Source organism: Hyperolius riggenbachi, chromosome 4 (genome assembly GCF_040937935.1).
Source record: "Hyperolius riggenbachi isolate aHypRig1 chromosome 4, aHypRig1.pri, whole genome shotgun sequence".
Taxonomy (NCBI): Eukaryota; Metazoa; Chordata; class Amphibia; order Anura; family Hyperoliidae; genus Hyperolius; species Hyperolius riggenbachi.
This window is the reverse complement of record NC_090649.1, coordinates 247,131,301-247,148,398: the sequence shown is the minus strand read 5'-3', so window position 1 is coordinate 247,148,398 and position 17,098 is coordinate 247,131,301. Positions and strand designations below refer to the sequence as shown.

Sequence of the window (17,098 nt, the reverse complement as noted above, 5' to 3'; positions counted from 1 at the left end):
TTTAACAGACTTCATCTGCATATCTGGCAATCATCTGCAGATCTGAAAATCCATCCTGGTGGATCTGATCTGCAGATGATTGCCTGTTAAACCAAGTGTGTATGATGATCTGCAGATCTCATAGACTATGAATGCATTTTGCAGGAATGGATCTATTGCAGGAAGAGATCTTTTGCAGATAATGATCTTTTGAATGTGTACGGGCAATCTTTGTGTGCAGCATCTTGCAAAGATTTTATCTGATGGGGAGTGCAGCTCCATAGAATAGACTATGTAGGTATGGCTCTCATACTACATGGAATGGGGTAAAATTGGTCTGTGATCTTGCCTTTTCCAGAGACTTTTATCTTAAGTGTGTATGCAGCATTAGTTCATTTAATGCAATTCAGCCGGCGGCAATGTAACAATTCAAGCCGCCGGCTTTTTCTCTGCATCTCTCTCTCTCCTTCTCCCCCCCCCCCGCCTCTCTCGCTCTCTCCTATGGGCAGCTTTGGGACACGAGTGTCCCCCCGGAGTCGTTCGTCGCGGCAGGGGAATCCTGCCGTTCTTGCAGAGCGGGTGCTGGCAGAAGCGATGTCTGCAGCCTTCCCGCTCTGCTTTCCTGGTGTGACGAACGACTCCCGGGGACACGCGTGTCCCCGCCTGCTGCCCATAAGAGGAGGAGAGAGAGGCAGAGAAAAAGCCGGCGGCTTGAATTGTTACATTGCCGCCGGCTGAATTGCATTAAATGAACTAAGTTGTTCTACGTTTGGCCGCTGCGCTGCGGCCAGAAGATACATTAATGTCAGAGGAATCATTCCATTTTCAACATTGGCCGCAGCGCAGCGGCCACTTCGCGCATTGGCCGGCCAGAACTAGAAGTGGCCAAACTTCGGGTTCTGGCCGTAACATATATAAGAGATTCCTGTGTACGCATCATATATACAGTCACAATCAGATCTGTATATCTGACCTTAAAAATACAGGGACTGCTTTATTGAAGCAGCACAAGTAACTCATTTTGATTGGTTTATTTCATTTTTGTGGACAAAGCACAGCTATTACTGTATATATACATTATTTTTAATGACTATTATCTGAGAAATAGAACATTTTATCATATTTTCTATTTTAATTACAGTTACAAATTCATTAGGAGTCGGAGTCGGTGCATTTTTTCCCGACTCCGACTCCAGGCACCCAAAATTGCCCGACTCCACCTCCACCGCCCTGATTAGAAATACAAACTCCATGTGGTTAAAGGGAACCTAAGCTGAGTGATATGGATGTTTTCCTGTTTAAACAATACCAGTTGCCTGGCAGTCCTGCTGAGCTCTTTGGCTGCAGTGGTGGTTGAATCACACAGCTGAAACAAGTATGCAGCTAATCCAGTCTGACTTCAGTCCGAGCACCTGATCTGCATGCTTGTTGAGGGGCTGTGGCTAAAAGTATTAGGGCTCTTTCACATCAGAGCTTGCGTTGGAGAACGCTCAAAGCATACGTTTTGTTGTATGCCTTTTACTGTGTTTTGATATGCGTTGCACTGCAGTGAGTGTGCGTTTTTAATCCGTTTTCAATGCGTTACTGCACATAGAAAAACGCAGGTAATTTTTTTTCTTTTAGTTGTCAACTTTCTACATTGTTCCTCTGTTGCATTCTGGGACTGATTGCCTGCGTTAACGGATTAAAAACGCGCATAGTGTGCGTTTTACATTGACTAACATTGTAACGCATAAAGCTAGTGTTGGCCAAAAAACTGCGCCTGGGTGCAGTGGAACGCAACGCACAAAAAGGCTGCGTTATATGTGAAAGCTAAAATGAAAGTCTATGGACTTTCATTTCACCTTGGGTAACGCAAACTTTATCCTTTGCGTTGAAACGCAGAAAATCTGCCCTAATGTGAAAGAGCCCTTAGAGACACAGGATCAGCAGGAGAGTCAGGCAACTGGTATTTTAACCACCCTGGCGTTCTGATTAAATCGCCAGGGTGGCTGCGGGAGGGTTTTTTTTAAATAAAAAAAAAACTATTTCATGCAGCCAACTGAAAGTTGGCTGCATGAAAGCCCACTAGAGGGCGCTCCGGAGGCGATCTTCCGATCGCCTCCGGCGGCAAGAGATAACACGGAAGGCCGCAATGAGCGGCCCTCCGTGTTTCGCTTCCCTCGTCGCCATGGCGACGAGCGGAGTGACGTCATTGACGTCAGCCGACGTCTTGACGTCAGCCGCCTCCGATCCAGCCCTTAGCGCTGGCCGGAACTGTTTGTTCCGGCTACGCTGGGCTCGGGCGGCTGGGGGGACCCTCTTTCGCCGCTGCACGCGGCGGATCGCCGCGCTGCAGCGGCGATCAGGCAGCACACGCGGCTGGCAAAGTGCCGGCTGCGTGTGCTGCTTTTTATTTGGTGCAAATCGGCCCAGCAGGGCCTGAGCTGCAGCCTCTGGCGGTGTTGGACGAGCTGAGCTCGTCCAGACCGCTCAGCTGTTTAATCATACCCTTAAGGGTGGAATGGACTGGGATAAACTGAGGCTGGGGGTCCGCCAAAGGTGTCAAAGATTTTCTTTCTGTCTTGATACCCATTGTATCATACATAGCGCTTAATAAATCCTTCATTAAATCGGTTGAAAAAGCAAATTTTGATCTGTCCACATTTGAGACCTCTTCCTCGCCCAGAATAAACAAGGAAGGCCGCAATGAGTGGCCTTCCTTGTTTTGCTTATATCGTCGCCATAGCGACGAGCGGAGTGACGTCATCGACGTCAGCCGACGTCGTCCGCCTCCGATCCAGCCCTTAGCGCTGGCCGGAACTTTTTGTTCCGGCTACGCTGGGCTCAGGCGGCTGGGGGGACCCTCTTTCGCCGCTACTCGCGGCGAATCGCCGCAGAGCGGCGGCGATCAGGCAGCACACGCGGCTGGCAAAGTGCCGGCTGCGTGTGCTGCTTTTTATTTCATTAAAATCGGCCCAGCAGGGCTTGAGCGGCAGCCGCTGGCGGTGTTGGACGAGCTGAGCTCGTCCAGACCGCTCAGCTGGTTAAAATGAAAAATCCATATTCTTCTCAGTTTAGGTTCCCTTTAAGATATGATCTCCAGAGGAATAACAAAAACCCTATCTATTGCATTGTGATAATATAAATGGACAATACTAATAGGTTTGTACAGGGCCAAGCACTCGGCTCAATGCCTGTGTTTCATGAACTGCCTTTACTTCTTCAGGCGAAGCAGCTGGCCCTTGTTTGGACATATACACAATTACTATTTGTATTACAATAGGTATAGACCGATCTATAGGTTACAGCACAAAAATTAGATGATATAATCACACCTTTGGATATATGGAAGAAGTATTTTTCATAACATTTTTATAATCTTCAATAGAAGCAGTATAATGTCCCAAAGATCCATAGGATCAAACATATAATATAGTAAATACTTCAGTCAGAAATGGGCTTTCCAAGACCTAACTAGCTGGACCAACACAAAAACAAGTGACATATGATCAATTTCTATATAACATAAAAATGAGTTAATTTTCCCAGAGACCCAATAATAACACAGTTAAGGCCTTGCATTGGGTGTGTTCAGAAATGTATTAAAGCGCATGATAAAAACCGCATGCGTTGATTCGCGTTTCATAATGCATTTCAGTGCATTGCAGTGTGCTTTTTTTAAGCGGACCGATGTTTTTCTTTACATGTGTCTAAATGTTTTTTTGTTCACCATGTTTTACTTATTTGATGTAGCAGTTTTCAAAGATTTTTTCATTTGAATGTGTTTTAAATTGGGGGTAAGAGGACACCTCCAAATCACATTGCTATGCACACCCATTCACTTGCTTTAAAGTGCGCTTCACAGCGCAACGCACAGAAATGCATGCAACACCACGTTTCTCAAACAGGCAGCAATAAAGTGCATAGATGTGAACGTAGTACATCAGAAGCAATGGAGAAAAACTGTACCCAGCACACTATGCTGTGAAAAACATACAGCAACGTGTGAATGAGGCCTAAACCTCTCCCTTTTTCAAGTTATATGTCTACATACAGCAGTTATTACTATGGTGAGGTCAGACTTCCAATTGGGCTATAAATACCACCACATTTGTAGGAGATAAAGTGCTGAACAAGCACCAGAGAGATCAATGGTTTTTACGCTCCGTAAAGTAAATAGTTATTAATAACATAACACACTGTAAAATCAGGAGGACTTTGTTTCCATAAAATAGTATTTAATTACTATGTTCACAAAGCCCTTTATTTCTTACCAAAAACAAACATGGTCCAACCCACGAGCAGCAGTAGTAGTTTGGCACATCACTGGCACACAAATTCCAATCCAATAAGAAAAAGAAGCTAGCCCAAAGTGAAAATATGTCAAATCTGTATTTGCATCAATTTTTGCTTCAGAGCAATCAACATAAGACATTTATGTTTCATAACGTCAGAAGATAATACATAACCATTATGAGGCCACATCCAGAATCCTCACTATATTTACAAAATAAACATGTTTAAGTTAAATAGGATCAAGCCATAATAAGAAGTAACTTTGCTATTATACATATAAAGTTAAAAATAAACAAAAAACAACCTTCCTATACAACAGAGGAATGAATGATGGTGAAATCAGGATTGCTGCATTAGTCTCAGAATGCATCAGCTTTTCAGAACTCCTTCTAGAAAATCCCGCTCAAGCATCTCCTCAATTTTTTGTCTTGCTTTACTGCAAAACATTTTCTGGTTTTCCAGTTTCATATCTTTGCTGCTGAAGGAGTTCTGGTACAGGACTGGGCTCCCTGAGTCTCCAACACATCTGCTTGTCACTTTACTATTGAAGACTTGACTGAGTACATTGAAGAAAGGCAGCAGCTGTTCCATACTGCGGATGGTGGAAATAGTGAGCAACAGGTGTCCTGGGTCCCAGTCTAATGTGCGCCCTGAGCTGTCCTCTTCTGGGTTTTTCTGTGGCAAAACAACACATAGAATGAGCCAATGCTTCCTCTACATACTCAAGTAACCAGAAACACAATAATAACAATCTGCTAATACCTATTTGAAAATACCATATTTTTCAAACTATAAGACACATCTGACCATAAGATACAACTATGTTTAGAAGATAAAAACCAGGAGAAGAATAATATACTGTATACTAAACCTGGTGCATCCATGGTGAAGGGGCATCTTGTGGATTATACCCCTTTTGTACCTCATAACCTCTTGTGTCATCCTCTTTTTCCCCCCTCTATGCCCCTTTGTGTCCTCCATTTGTTCCCCCCCATTACATGCAGTACAGGAAGTCACCAACATTGCGACAAGTTGGAGGATTGTATTGGCAGGCAATCACAGGTCAGGAACTCCCAGCATTTGGTCTATAAGATGCAGTAACTCCTCCTATAGTCCAAAAAATACAGTAATTGTAAAACCTGTACCGATAAATATGCACTTACAGATGGAAGCACCAACAAATAATTACAGAATTATTACTCACCTCACAGTGAGTATTCGACTGAGGAATTTATCCATTCCCTCTATACCTGGTGATAGAATAGCCCTTGTGTTATAGTGATTAACTGATAACAGCTAACCCGAGTGTTGTATTACTCAATAAAATTACACTCCTTCCCCCCCACACATGAAAGTGAACCACGACACACAATTATGGCTGCTAACTGTGTAGGGTTATGTGCCTTGCACACATAGCAATGTGTAATTGTAACAGGCTGTAAGAGGGCAAGAAAACAGCAGCTAACTACCATCTAACCTCACATGTGTACAAGTCTGAGCAATGTTGCCAGGATCAGCTCTGATAATCCTTGTGTTGTAATAGGCTGCTGTGGAAATTGTGGCTATGGTAGAGCCAACAAGGTAATTTGGGCACTGGCATTTGTCCAAACTACAGTTACTACGATTAGCTGCTGTGATTTGCTCTAGAGTCCTGATTACCATGTAGCCAAGCTCCAAGTAGGGGAGTCAAGACAGTGGCATAGGTTGGGGAGGGGTAATGCGGAAGTTAGGTTAGGGTAAAGGCTAGTAGAAGCTTGGTGATGCCAAGTGAAACTAGTAGGTGATTGGCTGCTGCCATCCAGCCCACTGACCTCCTACCTATCTGGCAATGACGCACTGAGAAGTCAGTGGAAGCGCATGTAGTCCGGCGTCTGATGCCGAAGTTGCCTGGATTGGGCCCTGCGCAAGACGGCTGTGCTGGTGAGCGGACTCTAATGGTGAGCCTAGTGCTCGGCAAGGACTGACCGGTCTGTTTGCAGTTTACCAACACCGCGCGCACGTGAGTCCCCAATCTCGCAGTACTGTGTGGCTGCCAGCGCGTCTCCAAACTGTATGCCGGTTCACACCAAGGGAGGCCCCCACCGAATCACAACACTTGCAGCCTATCTGTGCGGCTGGAGCAACAGCCAGGTGAAGCTTCATGCTAACAGCCACCGATGGATATCATTATGGAGTCGCGAGTATGGAGTACTAAGTACGGAGACCTTATGTTAAAACATGCCGGTTCTTTAAATGAGAACTAATCTACATCTATTTGAATTACAATGGACATACAATTATATGATTCCGTGCCTCTCCTGCTATTTATTGCATCCTTTTCCACAGTTGGACTGGTTCGTGCCATTAGTGGGGCACCCCATGTTCTGAGTGGTGTGATTGGTAGAATGTGTCAGTGTGGCATGTATGACAGCTGGCTTTTGAATGACAACAGCGCTGTAGCTTTTTAGCTCCGTTGTCTGTATTATGGTCCTGCAATTATATATATCAATCAATAGTTTTTCATTTTTGCATACACCGCTGAGTCCCTAAGAACCCTTTGTTTTTGGTATTTGTATGTAGAAACAAGGTTCAGGACTTACCCCCAAATTGGGAAGGTGATGTTAAATTACACCACTTATGTTCCACAATTTCCCTACCCCTATTTCCCCGTTGTATATGTAAAGGCTAGTAGAATATCTATAACTTTACCGATATTCCAGTATTGAGTCCATTTTAACTAGCAGCGTTTTGAAATGTACGTGTTTTTCCTAATCACAGTAGAGTCTGAGGAAAAGCTAAGATTATTTGCACACATTGTTTCACCCAGTCATAGCAGATTCTCAGCTTAGAGTCCACACTGGAATAGAGAAAAATCTCCTTGGTAGTCCTACAAAAATGATGACTCTGCACAGAAGCAAATCCTTCTTTCCAACAAAACAGAAAAATCCATCCTGATGACAAATGGTTTTTAAACATACGAACATTCTTATACATTCAGAGAATTATCATGGTAATTAAAATGAGTTCTAAAACAGCAATACCTTGGCTCTTTTCCTCAAAAGCTTTGCTAATCGTACAACATATGGTTTAAATTCCCTCTGATGTGTTCCTTGCCTTCGGACCTCTAAACCGGAATCATCTGAGGCTTCAGGAATAAATGCCCAGCGATACCTACAACAACATGTAATATACATTACTGGGTTACACACATCACTCTCCTGGACAAAAGCTCAAACCGATACTGGTATTATTGGAAAGTAAATTTGAAGGTACAGTAACAGAAACTAAGTACACAATGAAAAAAAACAAAACTATATTATCAGAGGTTATGTACAGAAAACAAAAGATTAAAACTTTTTCCTCCCAGAAATCGAAGGAGCTGAATCACTATTCATTTATATATCGAAGAAACAAAACTCCAATACATAGAGCAGTTCATATTACTATTTAGGTACATACCAACATGCTAAGGTCTCTAAAAGGTTGGGCTAAGCCAAGCCCCTTTTGATTCCTAATGGTGCCCATACAGGATACAATCTTTTCATTTTTTTCGATTAGATAATTTCGTTCAATTATTCCGTTAAATTGAATATAAACATTTTTCCAAAATGTCTGATCAGATTTTTATTGAAAAAAATGGGATAATCGTTTGTTTTTCTTGATCGGAAAAAAGGATTATTTTTGACTTTCATTCGTTTTAGTTGAATAAACATGAAAATCCAACATTTTTTATTGTACCGTGTATGGGCACCATAAGCCTTTCTTTTGGTCTTTTAATGTAATGTATGAACTCACTGCTCAACAGGGAACTAAAAAGTGAGAGGAATAGAGGCTACCATCTGTATGCTCTAATAAACAAGGCCAGTTGCTTCACTTCTGTGCTGATACTTCAGGAGAATGAAGCTTCTGGATCCTAAGGCTCCCTTCTGCCCAATCCAGCACTGGCAGCCCTGAAAAAGCAACAATATTTACTTTCACCTGCAGGTGCACTAGTGGTTTTCCACTCAGGCTCCAGCAGAAATAGCCGAGCCCAATAAAGCCCACTCTACTGGGTAGGCTACTTCTGCCGCAGCTTGAGGGGAAGCGGATACTGCGCGAGGCTCCTGACAAGTGCTAACAAAAGGATTTTCGGGGGAGCCAGCGCTGGACAGAGGTAGCGGCTTTACGATCCAGAGTTTTACCCCTCCTGCATCAAGTACCCCCTTGGGGCACTTTTTTCCCTTCAGGTTTACTTTAAGGGCGTGTTACATACATACAATTTGCCAATTTTACCACTTTCACGTAGTGAGGATTGACAGATTTGAATACCATGAACAGATGCACTTAAAGAGACACTGAAGCGAAAAAAAAAATATGATATAGTGAATTGGTTGTGTACTATGAATAATTACTAGAAGATTAGCAGCAAAGAAAATATTCTCATACTTTTATTTTCAGGTATATAGTGTTTTATCTAACATTGCATTATTCTATAATATGTGCAGATTACACAACACTCAGCATTCAAAATGAGTCTTTCAGAGCAGTCTGTGAAGTAATGACCTCTCCTCTAGCAGAGAAAAAGTAAACAGTTCACTTACAGTTGAGATAATAAAAGTCAGATAACAGCCCTCTCCAAGACTAAAGGTGGCCATACACTGGTCGATTTGCCATCAGATTCGACCAACAGATAGATCCCTCTCTATCGAATCTGATAAGAGAGGGATCGTATGGCCACCTTTACTGCAAACAGATTGTGAACCGATTTCGGCCTGAAACCGTTCACAATCTGTTGTGGTGGTGGTGCTAGTGCTGCTTCTGCCACCGCCCGCCCGCATACATACATACATAACCTGCTCCGCCGGCGCGACTCCAGTCCCCTGGTCACCGCTGCTCTGTCTGCGCTCTGGTCTCCAGGTCCGGCATGCCTCACTTCTTCTAGCCCGGCAGGAAGTTTAAACAGTAGAGGGCGGAGCAGGTAATGTATGCGGGCTCTATTGCGTCGGTCGTCGGGCACTCGAACGCCGCTAGCGATGCGCTCTTTACCCGCGGGCGATCGACGGTTATTTTCCGCACGGCGCGATCGACGGGATCGGACGAAATGGATCGAAATTCGGCGTGTAGCGTGAACGATTGGCAGCAGATTCGATCCCAGTGATCGAATCTGCTGTCGAAACGGGCGCAAATCGGGCCAGTGTATGGCCAGCTTAACTTAGTCGGAGAGCTTAATGGCTTGTTTGCATAGAGATAACAACTGGAGTTTCTCAACTCTTCCTGTACTGGAAACAATTAGACTGATGTATCTGATCTTAATGTTTTATTTCTTAGCTGTACTACACATACAAATCATAATATCATAAATTTTTTTCCGCTTCAGTGTCTCTTTAAGTTGTAAAATTGGTCAATCATTGCCAAAATTAGAAGCGTGTAAAGCCGTAATCATTGGCCCAAAAATGAGCTGGCAGATTAGTTGCTTTGACTCTGGTCTGACTTCACATAGGCCTGTTGCACACCAAAAAACGCTAGCAGATCCGCAAAATGCTAGCAGATTTTGAAACGCTTTTTCTTCTTTTTCTGTAGCGTTTCAGCTAGCATTTTGCGGTTTTGTGAAGCGTTTTTGGTGTAGTAGATTTCATGTATTGTTACAGTAAAGCTGTTACTGAACAGCTACTGTAACAAAAACCGCCTGGCAAACCGCTCTGAAGTACTTAATACTTAACATTGAGGCAGAAACGCATCCGCAATCCAAAATCTGCAGCAGCCCGGGAGTATGCGTTTCTGCAAAACGCCTCCCGCTCTGGTGTGCACCAGCCCATTGAAATACATTATCCTAGCAGACCCGCAAGCGGATCGCAAACCGCAGCAGAACCGCTCTGGTGTGCACTAGGCCTTACTGCCTGTTTTTTGCAAGTGTGTGACTCAAAAACAATTAAATGCAAAAAACTCAGCATGACAGCCAGGCAATTGGCAACCTCCATATTCCTTTCACTTCAGGTTCCCTTTCTCATCTTGATGTAGCCTCCAGGCTCTAAATCAGTGACTAAGGCTTCGTTTCCACTAGCTGCCACGTGTCCTATGAGACGCGTGGCAGCACTTCCTGTTGTGCAAGTAAGCAGCCGAATCCTGGAAGCTGTGCCATGCATGGCTATGGGATTCGCTGCCACTCACACGACAACTTGCTATGGCAAGCGATTCAGGACAGTGGCAGCATTAACCCCTATGGCAGAGTTTCCCCACATAATTTGCCTGCGAGGAACCTGTGGATTTGGCCCGATTTGCACAGTAGTGGAAACCGACCCTAAGACATTTTCAGCAGGACAAGGTCTTTTTTTTTTTTTTTTTTGCTACAGAGGGCTAGGGTAGGAGTATCGTTCCAGGTAATAGATGGACCATAGGAAGCAATCTGTCTATGTTCTATCATATAGTCAGCAGAAAGTAATACTGCAGAAAAAGGAAGGAATATACGGATACTATTATAAAGTTTAAAGGGAACCTGAGATGGGGAAAAAACAAAATATACATACCTGGGGCTTCCTCCAGGCTGATCGCTTCCACACCTCCTCCTCTGCCTCCCTGTTTTATTGCAATTGGCCCCGGAAAGTCCTCCGTTCAGTGGCCAACTGTGCATGCGTGGCGGCGCACACGGGCAGAACGCTCCCAGCTACAGAAACAAGACGGGGGAGCGCGTCTGGCAAGACTGCGCCTGCGCAGACGGGAGGTTTTTGGAGATGAACGGTGAGTCAGAGGAGGGCAACGTGAAACGATCAGGCTGGAGGAAGGTATGTATATATTTTTTGTTGTTGTTTTAGCCCATCTCTGGTACACATTAAGGCCTCTTTCACAGTGGGACGGTGTGTATGATGCGACGGTAAAGTCGCACAACGTGCCCCTAACGCAGCGCATGTAGATTATAAAATTGGACGTTATTTTGTACTACGTTGTGTCTCTTGGTGCGCCGTTTTTGTCGCATTTTGATGGAACGAAAACGAAGCATGCGTTACATTTAAAAAAACAAACAAACATTACTGAGCATGTGCAACACACATAACGCAGCAAATGTATTCCTAAACGCACAGCATGCAGCACTTTCTAAATATTGCTACACGTTACACAACGCAACGTGTGCACTGTGAATGTCGCACAGACTTAGTGTTGCTGTGCGTTATTCTGCGTTGGAATATTTTCTAACGTGTGACTTTAACATCGCACTGTGAAAGAGGCCTAAGTCACAGGTACCCAACCCTATCATCAAGGCCCACCAACAGTACATGTTTTGCAGGAAAACAAAAACATGCACAGGTGAGGTAATTACTGGTTTAGCAGAGCTGATTAACTACCTCTGTGGATTTCCACAAAACATGCACTGTTGGTGGGCCTTGAGGATAGGGTTGGGGAACACTGCATTAAGTTGCTTTCTGGCAATAGGAAAGAAAAGGGTATCCAACTCACATCTGAAACTGGGGTAGATTATCAGAGGGTAGTGCCAGGGCGAGGTCAAGGAATTTGCAAGCTGACAGGTAGAGGTTTAGCCATCGCTGGCTGTTATAGGACGTTGAGAAGCCATTTCCTCCGGTGTATGTTGTTTCCAGAGCAGCAACGGATGGTCCAGAAGTTCTACAGGTGCAGAAGAGAAAGAGGCATTGTAATGTCTCAAGGTGGGGCAACCAGAGGAAAATTTCCCCTTCCCATGTTACAGCACTTCATTGTTGAATTACATGCAGCGGTAACAAGTGTTAATATACCTGGTAATGTCTTCATCAGCTGTAAGCTCTTGCTCCATTAACAAAAATACTTGCACCTGGTAAAATAATGTGCAGACAATTATAGCCATCCTTTATGTTTGACATTTACTGCTTATTTTTTTATTAATTATCTTTATTTTTTCAATTTTCCAATTTACAAAATGTTCAAATCCAACATACAAAAAACATTATTCCTTACACAAAGGCCTCAATTCACTAAGCTTTATCAAACACTTATAATAATACCTCATGGGTAAAATCTCATTTTGAATTCACTAAGGTGTAATAGATTTGTTGAATGTTTTATCGATAAAATATTTGATAATTATGTAACACCTTAGTGAATTCAAAATGAGATTTTACCCATGAGGTAAATTATCAAACGTTCAGTAAAGTGTTTGATAAAGCTTAGTGAATTGAGGCCATAGAATAGTTTCCTGTCAGGAGATACATATTGATACTAATATTTTTTTTCAACTGCTTATTTCTCTAAAGAGCGCACCATTAATGTGAAAACTGAATGTAAAAGAAAAAAAAAATTTTGTATTCCTCCATACAAAGTATAACACACAGGGATGAGCAGCACAAGCCAAATGTTATGCAATTCTATGCAAAGCATGCGCGCAGCACTGGAGGTCCCCAGACCCATAAGACTCCATAAGAAATATACAAATACAGAAGGGCTAAGCGTAACCAAGAGCCCGTCACTGGTTTCCTGTTGTGTGCTGCAGCCCCTCTGTATTTCTGTGTGTGTATGTATATATGTGTGTGGTAGGTAAGTAAGTAAGTAAGTAAGTAAGTAAATATATATTTACATACATACATACATAACCCATTCTGGACCCCCACCTCTCTGGCCCCATATTCTATCTATCTATCTATCTATCTATCTATCTATCTATCTATCTATCTATCTATCTATCTATCTATCTATCTATCTATCTATATATATATTTATTTATATTTTAACATGCACATACATTCGTATACTGTCAGGGCCATGGCCCTGTCATCACACTATGGTAGGGGTTTCACTACAATCTCAGGTATACAGGCATTTCTGATGATCTATTTGAGAAAAGGTAAACAATTCTCATAGGAAATGGGGATATTGGCTACTGATTGGGATGACATTTAATCCTGGGTTAACGCACCTCTTTAAGGAAAGTCTAGGTTTAGTTTTTACCCTGAATAGGAAGGAGAGGTTAGAGTAGGGTAAGAAACCACACCTATAGTTCCATCAAAATTTCTGTTTTAGGATGTGATAATGGACTCATGTGCAAGGATCCACTCTAAGGTCACTGTACATTCATGGTAATAAATGCCCGATACCCACCAGTTCAGTGATCATGGTTGGCCATAAGGAGGTGAGGTGCTGGGGAGACATCCGTAGGAGCAACACACGGAAAAACAGGAACACCTGCGAATGTAGAGTCGGCACCTGTGGCAGCCGCAGGCTCTCAACTAGCCTTTCTAGAAAATAAAAGACAAACAAAATCATATTGTTCTTGAGAACAAAACCTCACACTTATTTAATCAGTTAATCTTGCAAAGTGAATTAAACCAGCATGCAGGCAGGACAGTGGGTCAAGAGCACACGCCGCTGCCACTAAAACTGTAGATTACCTCGAGGGTCTCTGGGGGAGCACCGGTCGTATAGGATTTTGAACCAATTTCAAAATTAAATCTATTTGCAGTATGTGGGAGTAATAGATCCCTTTCTGATCAGATGTCAATCATGGAGGGAACTATATTTTTGGCACATCGAGTGTATGGTCGGCTTTAGGTGAGAGTTCCTGCTAGGATGGTATCTGGAGAGGAAATGTACGGAGGTGATAATTTGTGTAGAGGTTTGTATGACAGATTAATGCATTTAAAGTGGATCCGAGATGAACTTTTACTCCTTGCATAATTGTGTTCCTTACATATAGTTTATAGGGCATTCCTCAAGCCAAATACTTGTTTTGTTTTGTTTTAATACCCTAATTTCCTATAAACTAAACAAGCCACACCCACAGCTTCTCCAGAGTGCCTTGGCGCTTGCAAGGGATTGTGGGATTTCAGTCTGGGCAGGTGAAAAAGGTGTTACTAGCTATAGATTTCAGAGGCAGAGTTTTCACAATCTGAGAGCTGCAGTGCAGATACAGATCAGTTGCCTGTGTAATGGAGGAGATAAGAGTGGAGTTTTCACAGAATATGCAGATTAGCATGCCTAGATACAGATAAGCTTGCCTGTGTGTGTAATTGTGTAATAGTGACAAGCAGAAAACATGTCTGCTCCCATTGTATCACAGGAAAAAATATGAATATACTGTTGAAGCTGTTTGAAGATAGATTTGCTGTGTAAACTATCTAAACTTTAGATAAGATATATAGACAAGTCACTTGTTATATTTAGTTTTTCATCTCGGATCCGCTTTAAACGGTATCATTTCTACTATATTCATAGAAGAGGTAATGTCATCAACCTTTTCATGCTTTCATTTTTGTGTTGTTGAGCATTAGCAGTTTGGTTTTCTTCAACAAGATTACTGCATTGTTACTTGTTTAAAACATGTTGAAATTAAACTGGATCCTTTGGGTATTTGGTAGCCAGTGGAGAGATTGGCAAAGAGGGGCTACCTCAGAGGGGAAGGAGAGGTGGTTGACACAGGCAGCTGGGGAGGTGGATCAGATGAGCAGTAGGGACTAGAGAGGTGCTTGGTGGACCGTAGAGTGTTACAGATATGGTTAAAGCATGTACTAGCATTTTTGTAAAGAAACAGACAAATTCTGGAAATGTCTTTGATATAGAAGTAGCAGGAGGTACTTCATGTGTTAAAGGGGAACTTCAGCCTAAACAAACATACTGTCATTACATTACATTAGTTATGTTAATGAAAATAGATAGGTAATATAATCTCTTACCCACCCTGTTTTAAAAGAACAGGCAAATGTTAGAGATTTCATGGGGACAGCCATCTTTTTCATGGGGGCAGCCATCTTTTTGGTTGAAAGGAGGTGACAGGGAACTGTCGCGTGTCCTGATCACCCCGCCCAGCTGCGTGCGCTAGGCTTCAAATCTGATATTCAAAATTAAAAAAAAAAAACGAATTTGCGCCAAAACAGCAGAAGGAGAACAACATTATCAGGTATCCCATCATGCTTTGCACAGTATCAGGGGAAAAATGCCTGGGCAATTTTCTTCTGTGCAGCTAAAAAAAGAGGCTTGGGTAAGAAAAACAAAGTTCTGATGCTGTGAAACTGTTAAAGAAACACCAAGCCTTTTCAGTGCTGCTGAGTAGATTTTTAGTCTGACGGTTCACTTTAACATATGGTCTAAATAAGAACGCAAACGTACCCCCAAACAGCAAGCTATAGGAGTGTAGGTTATTGGGGTGTTTTCTACATTGATGGCAACTATGGGTGGGGGAGCAGAAAGAGAAGTTTTTGTTCATGCTAAGTTTAAGGAAACAGGATGACATGCATATGGAGACAGCAGATAGTCAGGGACTTAGTGTAGAGAGGTTAGAGGCTGAGAAATAGATTTAGGGGGTCATCAGTATAGAGGCGATATTGAAAATCAAAAGGACTTATTAATTGTACCAGGCCATGAGTATAAATGGAAAAGAGTTCAAGGAGAAGAGTATTAGAGTAGGAAATAGTAGGAGTATTGAGGTAGGTAAGAGTATTGGAGTAGAAGACAGTGAAAGAACATCCAGAAAGGTAAGAGTGTGTCCAGGAAAGCACTAGGCCCTTGATCCCAGGTTCTAAAGAAGCAGAGAATAATCAACAGAGCAAAGGCCAAAGGCTATTCTTACAGGGAGCAGAGTTGTAAAAGGCCAAATGATAACCTTCTGCAGTACTGCTAGCTAAAAACTGAATATAAGATCATCTATATTTGTTTGTTAAGTTGACAATACACACACAGAACAAGAGTTTCACCAATGTCTCACCTTGTATATCTGGCAGAAACTTCTGGTACTGATCAATCTCACTGCTGAAGATAGCAAAGGCAAATCGTTTCAGCAGCATTGCTCGTTGCTCCAACTCTGCGTCTCTGTTAGTAAACAGGCCAAGGGAACTGCTCTGGGCCACAGCCACACGTGCTGGAAAATAACACATTTACAGCAGTTATATTCCGTAAAAATATTTACATTACTTTAACAGACAATGGGCAAAACCACTGTATAGTCTTCAAATCACTTAGGAGGAGGGAAACTGAAATCTACTTACTCATCAAGTCACGAAATGTGGTCTTGTCATGTGTCATCAGATGGTCCATGATTGCTCTCCAGCTAGAAGAGTGAAGGAACAGTTTCATTAAAAAGAACAGGAATCTTAATTGAGCAATTAGAAACAAATTACAAGTGAGATCTGCTGTCTGTGGCCTGGTAAAAGTCCCACTGGTCTACCACAAGAAGCTGGAGGTAGATAGGTGAGGCTTCTCATGGCAAAGAGTGTGGCTTCTACAGACGGGGACGTCCTTGGTAGAAGGTTCAGCTTCCTTAGTTGATGCACTTTAGTGGGAAAACAGATAACTGTGCATAAAATAGTTCTAGCTGTAAACCAAAAAAGTCCCTTTTCATATAAAAGTTCTTGCACAATTCAGTGCTGTTCTTATGCACTCTACTCCAGGTTAATTTAACCACCACCAGGGCACTCATTGGGGAACAAACTCAGTCAGTGTGACCACTATTAGACTGGTCAGAGTGCACTCTATGTCGGGATACCTCAGTACATCAGGCCCCAGTTGATTGTACTGCTTTAGTGTGTGTAGGATAGCCTCAGAGTAAAACAAAGGCTCCAATATGTGCAAGATGACCTCAGAATGAAACAATGACTGATTCCGTATAAAAACTTAAATCTTTATTTTAAAAATGCACTTGGGGGGCGTGGCCTGGCACCGATGGAGAAGGCAGCCTAGTTCCCAGCTCTCCTCCTGGACTCCGAAAACGGCCCCATAATAGCTGCAAAATAGATTTAAATTAGAAGGGGGCACACTGGCAAGGACTCCTGACCTCCCAGCACCAGACCCAAGCAACCGGAGTTGATTTTCCGGACACCCGCGGACCTCCGCGCCGGACGCGCACCATCAGCGGCAGGCAAAACTATGCGAGGCCCCGGCTTCGGCGGCGCGACTAGGCCGCAAATACGCACAC

The 17,098-nt window shown here is 42.9% G+C and overlaps 1 protein-coding gene across 6 annotated transcripts in view; it reads right to left on the bottom strand.

Annotated features, from left to right (window-relative positions):
- Positions 1 to 4,146: 4,146 nt before the first annotated feature.
- The window catches only part of DOP1A (DOP1 leucine zipper like protein A), a 103,479-nt gene continuing 90,527 nt past the window's right edge, over positions 4,147 to 17,098 (bottom strand). For 5 of the 6 annotated variants that reach the window (XM_068281543.1, XM_068281545.1, XM_068281544.1 and 2 more), the window contains 7 exons: positions 16,173 to 16,234; positions 15,893 to 16,045; positions 13,294 to 13,430; positions 11,958 to 12,013; positions 11,665 to 11,829; positions 7,278 to 7,407; positions 4,147 to 4,932 (listed from right to left, as the gene is read on the bottom strand). In XM_068281543.1, coding sequence (XP_068137644.1) covers positions 4,627 to 4,932; positions 7,278 to 7,407; positions 11,665 to 11,829; positions 11,958 to 12,013; positions 13,294 to 13,430; positions 15,893 to 16,045; positions 16,173 to 16,234 — 1,009 coding nt within the window. In that variant the 3' untranslated portion in view covers positions 4,147 to 4,626. The remainder of the gene's footprint in view (positions 4,933 to 7,277; positions 7,408 to 11,664; positions 11,830 to 11,957; positions 12,014 to 13,293; positions 13,431 to 15,892; positions 16,046 to 16,172; positions 16,235 to 17,098) is intronic. The other variant, XM_068281548.1, reaches the window with a different exon arrangement.